At 39.6% G+C, this 18,655-nt stretch overlaps 1 protein-coding gene across 1 annotated transcript; it reads left to right on the forward strand.

The window, feature by feature from the left end:
• Nucleotides 1-541: 541 nt before the first annotated feature.
• TTPA (alpha tocopherol transfer protein) lies at nucleotides 542-15,713 on the forward strand (the record flags this gene model as incomplete). The annotated part of the gene is made up of 5 exons (XM_082015433.1): nucleotides 542-736; nucleotides 8,667-8,820; nucleotides 10,083-10,276; nucleotides 13,410-13,520; nucleotides 15,534-15,713. 5 exons carry the CDS (start codon nucleotides 542-544, stop codon nucleotides 15,711-15,713), a joined length of 834 nt encoding a protein of 277 aa, XP_081871559.1.
• Nucleotides 15,714-18,655: the final 2,942 nt, after the last annotated feature.

The raw sequence follows: 18,655 nt of genomic DNA on the forward strand, positions 1-18,655 counted from the left end.
AGGTGCTCCAAGGCAGTTTTCCACCAGCACCGACCTCCCCTTTGCACAGCACTTCCCAGCTGCGACGCGGTCGCTGCTTTTTGCCATTTAATATGTAAGGATGGTGTATTTTCCCCCTAAAAGGCGGGCCACCGTCCTTTGCGGTTTTCAGAGCCGGAGATGACCGTCAGCCAGCGACGGGCGGTGCGGGCCCCCCTGCCCCGCCGCCGCCGCCCGGGCACCGGTGCCGCGGGGTCTCCCTGCGGTGGGGCTGCCCCACGCCGCCTCTTTCCCTGCCGGCCGGAGCAGAGAGCTACAAACGAAGAAGAAGGGATGGGCTTAAAGAGTAAAATTCTAAAAACTGGTGAAGTCCATAAAAAACACCAAAAGAGTAACCGCCGCAGGCGGGCCGGCTGGGACGCGGCCCCGGAGAGTGCTCAGGGGTTAAGCCAAGCCCCGCGGGGGGCGGAGGCAGCCCGGCAGGGCTCCTCCGCGGCTCGGCTTCCAATGGGACCAGCGAGGCGGCGGGGCTGAGCGCGGCCGTCGCCTCAGAGCCGGCGGGATGTCGCGGGGGTCGCCGGGCTCGGGGCGCCTCAACGACCTGCCCGACCACTCGTCGCGGGTGCGCAGCGCCGTCGCCGAGCTGCGGCAGCGGGCGGAGGCAGAGCCCGGCCAGCGCTGGCCGCAGCCTCTCGCCGACTCCTTTCTGGTGAGGTTCCTGCGCGCCCGAGACTTCCACCTGGACCTGGCCTGGAGGGTAAGGAGGGCTGGGGGGAGCGGACGCCGCCGCCGCCGGTGGGCCCCCGCCGTCCGCCGGGAGCGAGGAGCGGGTGGCAGCCCCTGCCTCTGTGTGCAGAGCTCCTGCCGCGGCTGTCGGACAGCCCGGCCCGGCCCGGCCCGGCCCGGCCCGGGGGCGTCCCAACCCGCGTGTCGGGTGGGCGAGCCGCGCCGCCTGCGTTGGCCAAGGCTAAGCAGGGAGTTTCGGAGTGTAACTAATCGCTTGTCACGCGTATCTTTAGCGTGGCGCCGTATAAACGGGAGGGATCGTTGCCTCTGTGCAGTCTCGCTGAGGTAACGTAGAGGTTATGGTAAGTGTGGTACGGTCACGTCATGTAGAGGTTACGGTACGGGTAGTAAGGTCACAAGTCTGATGGGGAAGCAGTATCCTTTAAAAGGACATCCTTACCATGCGTATCGGGCTCAGGTTACTAGTTGTTACTAGTTCCACCACAGATTTATAATTACTCTAACATAAAGCTATGAGTAAAAACCTCTTTTCTCTTCGAGTTTAGTAGCTTACAACACTCCTTTCAGGCTGTGGTAAATTTCGGTGCTTTCCTGGCTGTTTGTATGGCTCTTTGCCATACAGACAGCACATGCCTATTTTTAATATCCAAAGGTACAAATTGTTATTGTTTCTTTTTTTACAGAAAGAGTGACAACCACTAACCCTTCTGAACAGAAAGTATTTCCAAATCTTCCCAGGGCAAAAGCATTTATTCACTTGTGCCAACTGGAAGCTGTGTCTCAGTGGCATTTGATGTTGATGACATAGCATTGCCCAACAGACCTCACCTTTTAGTTTCTGACTTCTCTGTACCATAGATTTTCCAGGTTTAGTCACCATAAGAGACGATTGTTTGCGTATGGCTATATTGCAGGATCAGGGTAGCTAAAAAAGAATGTGAGAAATGGAATTAAGTCCTTAAGCATGAATAGCTTTAAAAATTGTATTTTGTGTTCTTTTCATTTGGCTCATGAGATTTGTGTCACAGCTTTAAACCTTTTCTCCTCAGCAGAAGAATGAGCAAGTCAACTCAGATTCCTTTGGATATTTATGGATCTTACTTTTGCTTGAAGTTCATGAGATTGTTTAAATCAGAGCTGTGGACTAACAATTGTAGGACTGTGCCTTTTTTTCTTTCCCAGCAAAAGCCATTTTGTTTTCCAATATTTTTTGGTTACAAAAAGTAGGGCTTAATGAAGACAATATGCACTTTTAAATATCCAGTCCTAATTGCATTGCAATTGGTTGTTATTCATAATCTTGTAGACAGGACAGTGGCATTTCAGAATTTGGCCCATACGTTTCTGTGCTTTCTTGTGATTAATTATGAGACGTGTTGTAGGTGGGACTAATCTTCAAGAGCATGGAATCCAGGCTAGGTTTAGAGATGGAGTCTACGAAGTAGCAAATTTTCTGTACTCTTCGTGAGAATCAGCCTTCTAGGGCTGGGGCTGTGCTTTGGAAAAGTTAAGTCTCTTTAGAATTTCTTTAGAATTTCTGTCTCCACAAGGCTGTTAAGTTTTTAAATTCTTGTTTGGACCCTTCTTTGAATTAAGAGATTCTGCTGTTCAAAAACCACCTTCATTTAATCTTTCCATCTAGAATTTCAAGTCTCCCAGTGCTGCTGCTACTTGTACTTAATCTTCCACATACCAGCTGACACTGATTACTTCTCTTACAGCATGGGAAGAAGAAAGAAGCACTTTTTTTTTTTTTTTCCCCTCTCCTGAGGAGTGTGTTTATCTGCAATTGGTATATTATTGTGCAAAAATCTGTGGTGGTCATAAGATGTATATTCGTCTAACCCAAGTATGACCTCATGCAGAGGTTATGTTAGTACTTCATCCTAGACAGAGCCCTCCTGCCATCAGCCCAGACAGTGGCTGCTCCCTCCTGTCCTGGTTAGATGTTGCCTTTCAGTTTGGAATTCAGGCTGATACAGTCCCTTTTTGCCCACTGGGCTCCTGTGTACTACTGCATAGTTTTTGTAGGGCAGCTAAGGGATAATCAAAGTTTGTGGCTCTTTCAGTGCTTATAACCAAAGGTCTTCAAGGTCTTGTCAAGCATTTATACTTAGCCTTAAATGTGAATCAAGAGTCTGACAACTGACCAGACTGTTTATTGAAGCATCCCTGGTTAAAATTTGACACAGATTTATCTGATTTCAGTTTATCAACATTTGGAAATGCTTCAGAAAAGTATAATCAGGTAGATTGTGGCAAGACGTTCAATTTCTGACTCTTTTGTGATGACTCATTCCAACAGCTTTTACATTTTTCCACTGGCAATTCCAGACTTGCTTTTAGGTACTGATCTATTGATATATCGTCATGCTAGAAGAAAATCTACCACTGAAACTGGTAGCTGGAATTGAAGAACTTGAAGAAGAGCTAAAACAGTCTGTATTTTTTGAAGCCAATGGTTATTCAATTAAGCTCAGTAACAGACTGTTCTCAAGTTAGGAGAGAATTCTTTTCTTTTTCTGCTTTTTGCATTTCAGGAAGGATTATACTTGGCCCAATGCCTTACCTTAGAAAGTGGCTGGAGATGTATGCATGAATGCAAACCACTTAAGTACAGGCTCCAGAAGAAGAGATGAAGTTAGCAGGTAGCTTCCAGGAAAGGATTTCAAATGTTTGAATGTTATTGGTAAGAAAGTGTTAAGTCAGTCTACATGAAATACTGGCAGAGATTTGTCTCTAGGAATGAACAGAAAGTCCTTTGACACAGGCTAACAACAACTGTCAAACAACACAACACACCTTCAGTACATAAATAAGAAATTTTCTTGTCCTGTGAAACTTCTAGGCAAAGTTTCCGTACTTACCAGAAATGAACCGTGTTATATCATTACAGCATCTTCTGTGCTTTTGTAATCCCTGTTAGAGATACAGGAATGGACGAGATGCTGATGCTGCAAAAAACTTCAGTCTGGATATAAATTCTTGCCTAAGCTGAGCATGTTGTTTGCTCATTAATTAGTACAGATACAACACCTGCCTACTATATATGCTGTAAACTGAGAAGTAGGGCCATGAGTCTCCATTATGGGTTTATATATCCCTTTTTTAATGTACCAGCTATGTGTGTATGTCTGACTTCATTATTGTGATCAAAATCCCTGTCACTCAGATTCAGTAGTGATACATGAAATCTGGAGGATTAGCATTTCCTTTCCTCCATAAATCTTTTTGCTTAGTGCATTTTATGTCCTTGCATTACATCCCACAACTCTTGTCTAAGGCTAATTCTTAGGGGCTTGGGGATGCTGTCTTTTTATACTTGAAATAGATTATAGTCTGGGGAAAAGAATGAAAATCTTTAAATTCAGTAAAAATGCAACATTGAAACTCTATGCTGAGAGATGTTTTCATAACATACCACTTAGACTTTTGTAAGCTTTGTTTTTATGGCACTCAAAATTGTCTAAATATCTGGGGTCCTTTTAGGAGTTCTGGTTGACACAAAGGTATGTAGCCAGACTGTCTTTGCTCTGCATTTGACTTATGGAGGAATCAAAAGTTCCTGGTGTGTTGTACTGCAAATAAGTGCTTAAAATAGCTATAATGTACAAGAAGGATTGTTTTCCATCGTGTCAAACATACTGCTGAGTCTCGGGCATTATTGCTGAGGATCTTCACAGCATTCAAATGTAAATACCAAGTTTAAATCAGCTACTTGGCTACTTTTCTTCCATCAACAGAGAGGGATTCCTCAAAAAGGATGGAAGAGGCCTCCTAGGCTCTCTGGCCTGATTGTTGAGGAAACACAGATTGGTCAGCCAGTCTTCCCTTTGTGCTAAGCCAAATATCTCAATTTACGCGTGTGCCAATCTGTTCCCAAGTGGCAAAGAGGTAATGCGTGTGGAATTGGGAAAGTTCTATGCCTCTATAAAAATATTTTAAAATCTTGGTCTGTATATACCATATGTTTAAATTCTGTGTGTGGCTATATACAGATATATATTAAAAAAAAATATACATACACACAAATGTGTGCGTGTATATATATGTCAGCATGTGTTTCTAATCTAAAGTTTAAGCTGTTGGTTTCTCCTGTACAGATTATTAACAGAAAACATTTTTTTTTCCCCTAAACATTGTGTGCGCTGGTAAAACTGCTGACACAGCAGAGGCTGTCTAGCATCCTTAATATGAATAAATAGTTATTAATCAAGAAAAAATAATTAATTTACATATACAAATACATTGGTTTCTATAACAAGCATATTGTTTTTCTTTCTTTTATTTCTAAGTAAAGCAGTAAGTTCACTTTTCTTTGTTTTGTAGCACATGAATCTTGGATTAATCAGTAACTTTATCATCTCTGTTGAGAAATCTGGAATTATCCTCAACGGACCTCAGGAAAAAACCCTCTTAATTAATGCTTGACTCCAGACACTGGAGTTTTTCATCCAGCTTTCTCAATTTATCAAGTTATCTTGCGTCTATTTTCAGATGCTGAGCAGATGCTAAGTAGGTTATTCAGTTTGTAAACACAGATAATTATACATTGAGATGTTTCCTTGTGTTGTAAGTGCATGAGCCTTTTTTTTTTATACAAAGTAATGAATGCTTCTGTATTTCCTGATACTAGGTTGCTTCATTGTCTGCATCCAGACATTATTTATATTTATGTTTTTCTTTGCTGTCTTTACTGTAAAAAATATTTTCATAGTATTCCATGTGAATTTCTATGTTTAAACAATGTTAAACTAGAAATTTTCAAAATAAAGTAAAACTGTAAGTACCCACTACTAGTTTTTTAACTCCTTTATATGTTTAAGGATTATTCATCTAAGTAGCTGTGTGTGATTTAAGTATGTCCAGCTGCTAAGAAAGGGATTGTTCACATAGTAAAAACTTACAGAATATGTCCAAAAACTAGCTGCAGATGCTGTGGAAGGTTATCCAATGCTAACCTTCAGCTCTAAATTATTTCAGGTAACTAGAACAGATGGTTTTCAAAATCTGAGAACACTTGAGCACTTTGTGGCTTTCTGGGCAAGGGAGGTATGTTTGGTGCCACGTTACGTGTCTATGTAAAAAGATGTACCACTTGCCCACGTCATGGAAGGTGTCAGAGGCATTCCAACCATGTATTTACTGCTTAATGGACTTGCCAGTGGGTAAAATCATGTCTTCTGTAAGGATCTTGAGTGCATCACAAGCCGTGAACACCATTTCTTTTCTTCCAAGGTCCAGAACTTAAACCTTTGCTGCTTCCAACTTGTTTTCATGAATATTTACATTTTCCGAGAAACTAACTATACATGGGATTATTTAGGGGGTTGAGTGAATGTATCATTTTTATTCTCCTCTTGGTTTTAGCAGGCAGCTCTTCAAAGAGCTGTTTAAAATATTTATGTAATTGTTAATTAGGTTCATTAAGTTGTGGTACAGCTGATTTTAGAAGAAAAGGGAGAAACAATAAAGCTACAGATGTTTACATAGTTGTTTTGAGGGTGGTTTTGTATTTTTCTGCTGTGTAAGTGTCTGTATTAGAAAGACAGAGGAAAAGAACGTAATATGTTGACAGTGCTGTCTGGCTGGCACAAAGTGGTTACGATTGCTCAAACAGTGCCCTTTGGAGAGACTCAAGTACTAACAGTGAGATAATCAGAGTACCTAATCAGGCGTATTTTTGAAATCGTAAGAGTTTCTATTCCACAAATTAACTTATTTTCCCTATTTTGTTACGTGTGTGTGTCCCTGCCAGCCCTGTTTTGTTTGGTTTTCGGTTGGCCTAGATGAACTGATTTAATGCAGTCAAAAGGCTTCCAGTAAAATTCTCCCAATGGCTGAATGTTTCTTTCTACAGTGTATGGTTTAGGATGAGGCTTTTATCAACTTTCTCATTGCCAAATCAAATGAGATTCCAATGTGGCAGATGAACTTTATCGTTTTTGTACCTATAAATACATATTTATAGGTGCTGTTTCCATGAAGGATATAGATTATTTCTGATCAGTATATCATCTTTTTGTCAGGAGATTCTGCTGACAAACAGTAGTGCCTTATAAATGGTGTCCTCATGACAATTCATTTGAGACACCTTCAAAATAATTAAAGACCTTAATCTGAGAAGAAAAGCCTTAACTTGAAGAAAAAGTATATGCTTTATGTAAGACAATACAAGAAACTTGAAAGTAGAAGGAAGGGTAAGAAATAAGACTAATTATCTAACATAAGCATGATATGGGTGAGTCTCAGGTGTCACTCTTAAGAGCGTGTAGGTAAGCATCAGCGTAGCTGATGCTGTGATGTTTCCAAGGGGTGGATTCAGTGTCCGCTGAGGTTACTTCTGACCATTCTGTCTATGAAGATGGTGAAGAAAGTGATCCTTGCATAGATACAAGAAATTTGTAATTTATACAAGGTTGTGTTTTATTAGTTGGAGCTGACAGTTCTTTTAACTTTAATGCTTCTCTTGCAAAATGTGGAGTAATTAAGAAATGAATAAAAATTGTTTCTGTTAATTTGTATTAACATAAACTAAAACGCTGTTGGTTGATGCTTTCATTGTGGTGAATACATTTAATTTGCGAAACCGCTGAAGATCAGGTGGTTATTTTCTGATTGATGAAATATAGTAACAAGTTGAAAGACTAGCCTGTGCCTTCTACCTTTAAGATTTAAACCTATGTTTCATTTTTTTGTGAAATGAGGTACTGAAAACTTCTGATTCTCTTAGCTCCTTTGAAAGTCATGGATTAGAAGTCTAAACTGTAGCTGTTCGGGAAATTTTAATACAAAATCTGAATTACTTGCCAGAGGTATCCCTGTACCTTCCAAACCCTGTCCTAGAGAACTTGACTCTCCAGCAGAGGCAGGATGTAGTTGATGAATTGAGAGGAAGCTTTTTAGTAGATAGTCTTGCATAACTTCCCATTTACCTATGCAAAACATCTTAAATTTTAGTTGCAGGGCATAGCAGTTCATTTTCTCCACCACCACTTAATCAATATTAAAAGAGAAACAGTAATTAGATTTGGAAATTAGAACTATTGCATCACCAGCTTAATTTTTCATGATCCATCCCTAAGGTGACCATTCACAGTATCATCTGTAATTCCTCTATGTGGATGGTACCTCACAAAGGAACACCTTTAACTGACCCTTCCTTAGAGTTAGGGCATCACCTTCCAACACAGAGCCCTTCCAGTGCCTTAGACATGCTATTTTATGATGCTGCCTTCCAGCCTTAGGAACCAGGGTGATCATGTCCCCGACAGCAGACAGGACCTCTGTTTTAGCAAAAGAGGTTCTTGTTATTTCCACTCTGGGGGTCGGAAATTGTCTCATGGGTAATGGACCCACTACATTATTATATTCTTCTGTTTCAGACAGGTAGGAGGGACTTTGAAAATGTTATTTGGATATGCTGATGATCATACCCGTTTCAAATAGTAAGTGAAAATTATTAATGACTGTGTGTACAAAATGGGCCTATGCTTTGTGGTAGGAGGAGGGAGTGAAGCAGAGTATTTCTCTGTAAAATTTTGCACATCTAAATTAAAAAAGTCCCGAATGAATCTGATGCAGTATCAAACTGAATAACCCTAAAGGTAACCTGAGTAAAAAACCTGGGATTTATATGTATTTTACATAGAAACTACAGGCTTTTTCTACATATTCCAATTTTATTTTCTGACAGAAAATTACAACTGCAGTCCATTAATAATTTGACAGAGTTCTAAATTCATAGTAACAACTCACTCAGTTGATCCAGCGTAGCAACCTTCTGCTCTAGGTGCGATTTGCTTAAAATATGCAATTAAAATATAGCTAATTTAATGAATTAAACCTGACTGTGACCACATGTTGAAAACATATTTTTAACTGTGTTTTTCATGCAATACCTGATGCTTATCTGACATCCACATTTATATTTTTTCCAGTTATTGAAGAATTACCAGAAGTGGAGAATTGAATGCCCAGAAATAAGTGCAGATTTACAGCCATCTTCTGTTCTTGGTCTTTTGCATGCTGGCTATCATGGAGTCCTGAGATCAAGGGACCCACATGGAAGCAAAGTTCTAATATACAGAATTGGTGAGTGACAAAATTGCTTGGACCTCTTTCACACCTGGCTCTGACACTGATGTTTTTGTTTTGTGTTGGTGGTTGTTTTTTTTTTTTTTTTGCTGCGTTGTTTTGTGTTTTTTTTAATTATCACAATTTCGGCAGCAAAATAAAAGTATTTATGGGTACAACACCAGGGTTTGATAAAATTAGATAATACCAGAATGTCATAACTAGAAAGGTAACATGTTTATATTCCCTGTTAGAAATACCTTTACATTAATATAAAGGTGAGTTTATTGAGCTGTAACAGTTACATCATTTGACTTATATACTGGTATGGCTAAACCTGTACAATCTTTTATGCAGAGCTTACTTTCTTTTTAGTGGAATTCTTGTCTGTATCAAAAGGAGTCTTGAAGTTAAAAGCCTACAACTTTGAAGAATATGTGGTTATTTGGGTCTGAGTGTTCCAACAATTATTTGTTTCTATGCAAATTTTCAAAGCCATGTGCTAAGACTGTGGTGCTGGTGCAGATACAAAACGGTGTACAACTGATCATGTACCAACTTTCAGTTTAGACGTGGATGAGAAGTTCACTGGGTTTTTACTCTTCGCATGTAGCCAAAGAGCCCTGTCAACAACACTCTGAAGATCCTTGGTTCGTTTGATGCACTTCAAAAAATCTTTTAAGAAGAGGTGTAGTTAAATGATCACGTTAACCATATTTCTTTGTGTTTGTTTTGGACAGAGACATTATTTTTGACAGCTTTCAAAGTATTGTTTTCTTATCAGCCAGTCTAGTAGAAAGTTATGCTTTCTGAAGCTTTGATCTAGGGGTAACGCTGATCCCGTGCAATTCTTTCCTCAGGCCTCAGCAAAACAAGTGGGATTCACTGAATCTTGGCAGAATTACTGTACTGAAGAAAAAATAAATTAATCTATTGGACTGATGATCTCTAGGTTCTGCTAGCGTGACTGTTACTGAATTAAGCTGTTCCTGTCAAAATCTTGTACTGGAGGCTACGGGCATAGGTGGAACATACTACATTAGGTGTCATCTATAATCATCTACCGTTAGGTGGTACTATCCACAAAAAGAGTTTAAAAGACGAGTGACAGAGCAGGCACACAAAATAACTTCCGTACTGGCAAATCTGTTTATTTCAGGACCTTTGATATTGCTGGTTACTTCTTGTTCCCGAGAAGCGCATTAGAAGCAGTAGCAAGCAAAAGTACAGGTGTATGTGGTGTCCTCGTGGTAATGCAGTGTAATCTATTTACTCTTCAGGACAATGGGATCCCAAGTTATTTACAGCATACGATGTGTTTCGTGTAAGTCTCATCACATCTGAACTCATTGTAAAGGAGATTGAGACTCAGCGGAATGGAGTCAAGGCTATCTTTGATCTCCAAGGATGGCGATTTGCTCATGCATTTCAAATCAGTCCAGCAGTGGCCAAGAAAATTGCTGCTGTGCTCACAGTAAGTGTGACGTACTGCTTTGTGCTTCTTCATTGCTGTAACTCCCAATTTTTCATCTGTTGTTAAATTTTTCAACTGTGGTAAATTTTCCTTCCTTAGACCTTGTAAACAAGTCTATGCAGCTTGAAAGAACAAAATCTTAAATCCATTAAAAGTCAGATAGCTCAGGCATAGGTTGTGCTTAATTTGAGTTAATGTTCTTGTATAGCAAGAACCTCTGATCTTTTGTAAGAACTCCACTAACCTGTTACAACACAAGAATTTCATGAGTGTAAGAGCAGATAAAGCCCACTTTTGTAAGGATCTGTGTTTGTACCCCATTTCATCTCCTCTCTTCCATTCTTTTGTGCATTAACTCAACATTCAAAGCTTTTTTTTCCTTGAGACTCAGAGAAGATGAAAAATAGCATGGCTAAGACTTAAAAGCAAGGCAGTACTAACTTATACCAGTATGAATGATGCTATGTGACCACCCTTCTGCTACCAACAGAATGTACAATGTTTATGTTCTGCTTGATTTTTGCCCCCCAACATGAGAATTATTTTGTGCAGCTCACTGCTACCTCACCTCCTATTTTTCACAAAACTTGTAGGGACTTTACTGTCTTTAAGACTTGTTCCTTGTGTCAAATTTGGTTGAAATTTGCCAATGGATTTGAGCGGAAAAAAAAAAAGGGAAAAAAACCCCAACCAAAAAATGAACAAAAGGAAAAATGGACAGGTCAGACAATTGACAGGCAAGCTACAGTGTAGTCCTATAATCCCATTTTCTGGAAGTAAGGTTGAAAACCAATGGTAATAAAGCTGTTAGCCTGTGATGTGGAAATGAGCCAGGGAGATAATCTCTTGCTCTCATTTGGTAAGGTTCATATCTGAGGTTCAATCAAAGCTTAGTCATTGAACTAGTATCATTGGAACTTCAGCTGTTCTTCCTTTTTGGTATCTACTGTAAAACTTGAGTGAAACCAGCAGGTACTCCCAACTTTTCACATCTAGAATAAGCACTCTTGATGTTCATATGATCTTGGGCCAGATCTCATGAGAACAGGATGTGTGAGCGTGTTTCAGCTGATTTCTGAGGTAGTAAATAAGTTGCTAGTAATTTTTTACTCTTGAAATAGAGCAGAAAGGAGGTTGAATAGGATTTGCAATTACATCTAAAGCTTTCAATCCATTATTTCTGTCCTGGTTCAGCTGGGATAGTTGGTTTTTCTTCCCTGGTGTACTTCTGTGCTTTGGAGTTGGTGTGAGAATAACGTTGATAGCATGCTAAAGTTTTAGTTGTGGCTGGTTGTAGTGCTTGTACTAAGTCAAGAACTTTTCAGATTCTCACGCTCTGCCAGCGAGGAGGTGTGCAGGAAGCCGGGAGGGGCACGGCCGGGACAGCTGACCCAGCCTGGCCAAAGGGATATTCCATACCATATAACGTCATGCCCAGAACATAAACTGGAGTTGGCCAGCGGGTGGGAATTGCTGCTCAGGGATGGGCTATTGATCACAGTGTGGTATTGGGCATCACTTGTTCTTATACATTCCTTTGTCAGTATTATTATTGTTATTGTTATCGTTGTTTCCTCCTCTCTTGCTGTCCTATTAAACCATTTTTATCTCAACCCACGAGTTTTTCCTGATTCTCTCCCCTGTTGCACTGGCGGTGGGGGCAGTGAGTGAGCCACTGTTGGTGTTTAATTGCTGGCTGGGGCCGAACCATGACAATTTCAAACCAGGGAATTCTTTGAATGTGATATTTCCATCTTGACGTATTTCAGATTTGTTGCATAGTTTTCAAGCTTCCAAATGTTTATTATAGCTATGGGAAAAAAGACATAAAAAAAAAAAATCTGTGTGTTTCCAGTGTTCTTTTCTAAGAAGAGAAATAAATTTAACTCGTTTTTTCAGATTCCTTTCATCACTTTAACTGGGTTCATGTATTTCACCCAGACATTGTCTTAGTGTTGTTCAGTATGCTTATAAGTAAAAATTAAGGAACCTTAGTGTCAACTCTTAGGTTTTCCTTAAGATATATGTCTTGCAAATTACTATCCTGTATAAAGAAACAGAAGTTAATAGAAAGGAAATATGTACTCAGGAATGCAAAGCATAGTAAGATTACTAAGTGGCATCATCTTGAAAAATCTGTTACCCCAAGCAAAACCAAATTGTATTGTGAAAAAAACGATAGTAGACTTTAAGTATATGATAACACATAACAATACGCAGCACACCTGTAATCTGACAGTTTTGAGGTCTTCATCATACATTAAAAATCTAAAAGGAGTTGCACTTAAGAAATGTGTGGGGTTTGGGTTTTTTTTATCGGAAGAAGAGTGCATGAAATAATGTGAGAAGAGCTACTGTACTAGTGGGGAGAAATAGTTGTGGGGAGTACCATTTTTATAAGCAGAAAACCTCTGGTTGCAGAGGTAGTATCAGGTGGGATACGAATGGAAGCTATACTTTGCCCATTGCATAATGCTGTCTTTTAGCATTGCCATATTTTCTTTTAACTTTCAAAGGTCTGGGACTTCTAAATGAACCTTGAATGCAAGTATAAGTATTTCATGTTCTAAATGCTGCATAGCAGATACAATTTTAATTTTCATTATGACAGTAATCTTGTTGTGAAGCTGAACTTCTGGCTTGGGCAAATTCCCAGTAATTTCAAGGCTTGTCTCTAAATTATATTTATGGTTTATTTAACTTCAAGTTAGTAGCTTCAATGAATTATATTTAGATATTATCCTTCAGGCTGTGAATTGACAATGAAAGCACATGGCTAGATAGCTTTTTGGTAAATTAGCAGCAGGATCTCTGTTGTGAAGAATGATACCTCTGAGGAAAGGCTGAGCACAAGCTTAGTTTGTTGGTTTTCTTAATAGTGAGCCTCTCCTCATACTGATTTTTTTTTTTTTTTAATTTTTTTTTCCCTTCTAATGGGAGGAACAAGATGTGATTTTTCTAAGTGTTGTTGAGGCAGTGTGAATGAAGAAGGCTGTGAAGTGCAGGAATTGGCAAGGTCAGGAGGAGTACTCTGACCTATGTACTAGATAGTTTTCACAGACTTGTCCTTAGCAATAGAATCTTTTCAATAATATTTTCTTTTTCTTATGGTGTTTTTCATGTATGTTGACAGGATTCCTTTCCACTAAAAGTTCGAGGTATCCACTTGATTAATGAGCCTTTATTCTTCCACCCAGTCTTCGCTCTAATTAAGCCCTTTCTCACTGAAAAAATAAAGGAACGGGTGAGTGCACACAAATATTTATTTCTGCCACAAAACCCTTACATGACAATCTGATGTACTTCTTAGGATCTGATATCCCTGAGCACTGAAGAGCATAAATCATTTTTGTGTGTTAGTGCCATCCAGGCTGCCAGAATCTAATTGTAAAGCATTTGCAGTTTTCAATAATGTGAGAGTTGCAAGTGGTTGCTGTTATCACCACTCTAAAGATAAAAACCACTGTGACACAGAGATGTTAAATAATTTGCTTGAGGTCACGCAGCAATTCTTCTGCAGACTATGAAGAAATAGGTCCTGGATCTCCCAGCACTCTGCCTATAAACGACAGTGAGAAATTGTCACTGAACAGTGATGTTATGCTCCAAGTTGTGCAGAATTAGTAGAAGACAACTTTTTAGTTCTGAAAGACCTGCAGAGGCATTTATGCTTCAAAAATAGGTCAGGCTTAAGTTCCTTAGTTGTTTTAAATTGTTTTGCAGTTTTAAATCTGAAAACCCTGTTTCTATTTGGATGCAAAAGCATGCCAAGAATTCTGGTTTATTGTAGCATGGGAAGAATATTGGAGGTTTCAGTTGACACAAAAGGAAGTACTGTGAAGTGTTAACAGCAGGACTAAGGTACGCAGTAAGCAGCCCTGCCTATTTTTATTCCCACTCTGAAGCCTTCCTGCTTCATCACATGGATCTTGTGCATTTGCAGTGGCCACTGCACTCCAGGGCAGTAGATCCAGATTTTTCTGGCAACTGTTAGCTGTTACTTGGCAGTCCCCTTTTCTGACTATGTGTTTTGTTACGGGAGAGAGGCAAGATTGTTTGTGCCAGTCTTGTGCAGTCCCTCACTCTCAAAAGATGGCCAAAAAAAAAAAAAAGGGGGGGGGGGGGGGAGTATGTTCCAGCAGCCTGATGCTGTGGTCCTTCCTCCCTCACATTAATACCTGTGGAAAAAGCCCCTGTCACCTAATCCAGCTCAGAGTATCTCAGGCTAGAACTCAAAAAGCAGAAAAGGGGGCAGAGGGACAGTAAAAGCCTAAGTGAAAACAAACCAGATATCCCAGTTCATGGAATGGAACAGAAGCAGGTTGGCTTGTCTCCTGGTTTAGAGTTACAGGTATGAGGTGAAAAAAACACCCTCTAAGGGCCAGTTCCTTATACCTTCATAGGAGTAATTATTATTCACTCATTATCTTACTTCCTGATGGGGAAGTGATAGATAAAAGGCAGCCAGCTACCTTTTGAGTGCATATTCTTGTAGTCTTTGTGTAATAGTAATTGCAGAAAATTCTTGTCAAGTGTTAATAAGAGGGCTTATAAAAGTGTCTGACAGGAAGTAATGAACAAGGCTTCAAAATAGCTACAATGAAGCATGAAGAGAAGAACCAAAACTACAGCATTACAAGGGTTAAAGTGGAGTAGTAGTCCGGGATCTAATTTCAGTTGTAACAGAAACATAAGGACGGAGGTACAGATTCTTCTGAATGTCCTCCTTGGCACCTGTCTGAACCTACATACATACTACATAATGTTCTTTTTAAATACATGTGGCAGGACCAGATAGTAATGGCCAGGAACCGAACACTGTCCTTTTCTTGGAAAGGACTAAAAAGCAAGTACATGATATCTATCATGACAAAGCCGAACCCCAATCTTCCCATGGTTTAGCTCACTTTAGCTGTTCGGATGTAGCATGTACCTTCGTCAGTCTCACTAAACCAGGCTGGAACAAGCGTGTAGTTTGTTTCAGCTCCTGTGCTACAGCTGCATAAAATGTAGTTATCAGGTTGTAGTCCATGCTTCACCAAGCTACAGATACTGAGCAGGACGGGGTTTGAGTGCCCATGGTAAACTCATTTACGTGGTACGTTCCCCTTCGTTTAAGCTCATTACGAACAAGTGTACTTCTTTAGTCAAACCAAGCTGGTGGCGTCAGCTCTTGCACCGAGTTCTTTTGCTGCCTGTTTTTGCTCAGTAGTCTAGCATTCGTACCCAAGTAAATGCTTTCCATATTTTGTTTTAGGTGTATATGCATGGAGATAACTACATGCAGAGTCTGACCGAACACTTCCCGGTCAACATTCTCCCCCAGGAATACGGGGGCAAGGAAGTCTCCATCGAAGAGCTGGCCAAGGAATGGACTGACTTTATAATGTCATCTGCAGATTATCTTCAGAGCATTTCTCTGGTTGCCCAGGAATAACCTTTCTACAGTATTGTATCCATTCTTGAACACTGGAAGTGGAAAAGGTTTAATATTAAATCTTTCATGTAAACTTGAAATTATTGTAAATGAAACCAGTATGTCTTTGCAGGGCACTTCCATACTAACTGGAGTTTGTTAGTATGGAAGTGCCATATGTATCAGTATGTACATCTGAAGAGATTAATGAATTTTACGTTTGCAATACAATTACATGTTCCTAATGGATTAACTTCTATGCGAAGAAGCTGAATAGTGCGTTGGATATCAGGGATTGATACTGCTCCTGTTAAGTCTTTGGAGACAACTCATCTGTAATAATGCAGTCCAGAACCTTATGCTTAGCTCTTGTATCTTGGCTTGTCAAGATAACAGGATACAAAAAAGAACAGAACGTGAATGGGGTAGAATACTTCGCTGTGGAAGTATGATGACAGGCCTAGTTTACAAGGAGTGGAAAGAGGCTGCTTTTTGGATTGATTCTCAGGGAAAAAGGCTGCTTTGTTAGTTGGTATCAAATTGAAAATTAGTCAGCAATAGTGAGACATTTGTGTTAATCTTTGTGCTGCTTGTGCAGCTTTCCTTTTTGTGCTAATTAATACAGTAATCTTCCAGTTTTATACAGGAAGACAGGGAAAACACCATGTATCTGTTCTTCAAAGGGCAGTATGAATCAGGAGGAGGAACTGGTCAGAGAGTCGTAACAACCTTGAAAATTCTGATTTTCTTTCTTCAAAGAGAAGCTTTGTCTATGGACAAGCAACTCAGATTATGATCACCTTTAATTCCTACTGTAGAGCACTACAGAGGTCAAGAGCTCTTAGCTCTTTGCAGTATCATGTAGAGTGAAGTAGGTTATCCTTTGTGGATCTGAGCTTTAGAAATATCTGTTGGGTGGTTTAAAGGTGCTTGTAGGTCACTTCGGACCTTAGTGTAGGAGAGGCTGGGTATCTTCATTTTATTTTCAGAAAAGTAATTGGCAACTAGCCACTCTGTCTTCCGTTGGGCAGTGGAAGAAATTATTTTTAATTTCCATTGAGCCCCATTCTTTATTTCTGTATGGGTAATGAAAAAAAATCTGTTGATACTTACTGAAAACAGATTATTTTTTTTTTTAAGGGACATTATTCAGATATGAACACTGCATTTGTAAAAGCTACCACTCACATCACGTAGCGTATCATCCTGCAATTCCCAGTATTTAATAAGCTAAAATTATTTTACTTTTCACTCAGCTTTTTGTTAAAATCTCTGTTAGTACACTCAACTGATAGAGTTCATTTACCCAGTTTTTAACTCTGTTTTGTAATAAGCTAGGGGGGCCTTTGTGTAAGCATTATGTATTTTAGCATTCCATATGAATCTTTGTATAAATGAATCCATAACAAATGCTTTGTTTCTCAGGTAGCTAGAAATGCTAACTTCCGTTATTTTGGAATCTTTAGGACATTAGGTTGTTATATTAATGTATGCTTAGGGAGAGAAATGCAACTATCCTATGAAATAAGAAATGTCTTTCTTTAGATTGTCATTAATACTGCATTACTGCAAAAGCTGTTGGAAGGGAAGTTGTTCTTTATTAGCAAGAGGAACATCTATGAAAGGCCCATGGGGTACTTCTTGGAATTTCTTCTGCTGTGGTAAGGTCAATGTCAGATACAAAATTCTTTCAAAATTGACAAGGACTTTTTTGAATTCTTTTTTTTTGTTCCCACTCCCTCATTTCCTCAAGTGCATTTTTTATTCTTCTCTTTCAGGAGATCTTTGATATGGAGCCTAAATTTAAAGAAACATTTTTCAGATACATTTTCATATATTCATATATTTCATATATCTGTCTTTTTCTCAGATTGAACTATTTTGTGATGTAAAAGCTCCTTAAATGGAGGAGTTCCGTGAGGTGCTAATTCTTCTTTATAAGAAAATAAACTAAGTAGTCAGGCATCTGGCAAGTCTTCAAGTGTGTAGCTCAAGTTCCAAATAATTTACGAACTGGAGAACTGAAGCTATTGTCTTAATTTTATGCTCCTTCAATTTTAATCATTCAATGTAAACAACAAAAAGGAATGAACTGTGTTTCAGTGAACAGGAAAATCCAAACTTTTCCTGTGAAACTAGTCTCTAATTGTTGCTGTTTTATGTAGAAGAGACTTCATTTGATTGCATGTGTATATGCACATATACAAATGTAGCTAGGATAAAATGTAGCTTTTTTTTTTTTTAATCTTAATTTGTCTATACTAGCTCTATCAATGAAAAGTTCTAAATGTCTTAAAAAAAATCCTGAATGTTCTATTAAATGGTAGCATGTTTGCATAACACAGCAGTTGGAGCACTGAACACAATTTTTTCGTGAACTGTTAATTGTTTTTTAATGTTTACATGCTGTATAGAAGGTAGGACCTTTATGTAAGGGACAACTGCAGTGGCTGCTAATGAAGACTCAAGATAATTAGGACATTTGCATAATGAATGGCAGAGGTATTGGTATGATGGGTGGTGGTGGTAAGGCAGCTTGGAGCTGCAGCCAACAAAGCAAAAATGTAAAAATCTCTAAGTGCGTTATTCTTCTCTAAATATCAGGAGTGCCTCTAAAAAAAACCAAGTTGCTGTTAAACAATGCAAATATAATTTACTACTGACTATAAGCACAATGTAATGCACAATATTTTTATAGTTTTTTACGTATTAACATCATTGTATTAATAAACCTTTTCTAGCTGAACCAGCCTCGTCTGTCACTAGCCGGTGGTAGAGCCGCTGCTTGGCCCGAGCTGCGAGAGGGGGACGAGGCCATCTCCCCGCTCCGGCCGCCGGCTGCAGCCCGGGGAACTACATTTCCCAGCGTGCCCCGCGGCGGCAGGGGGGCCGGGCCACTGTGCGGCGCAGGGCCGGGCGCTGAGCGGAGCGGTGCGTTCTGACAGGCAGCGGGCGGGGCGGCC

Source organism: Phaethon aethereus (assembly GCF_964289735.1).
Source record: "Phaethon aethereus genome assembly, chromosome: 2".
Classification (NCBI taxonomy): domain Eukaryota; kingdom Metazoa; phylum Chordata; class Aves; order Phaethontiformes; family Phaethontidae; genus Phaethon; species Phaethon aethereus.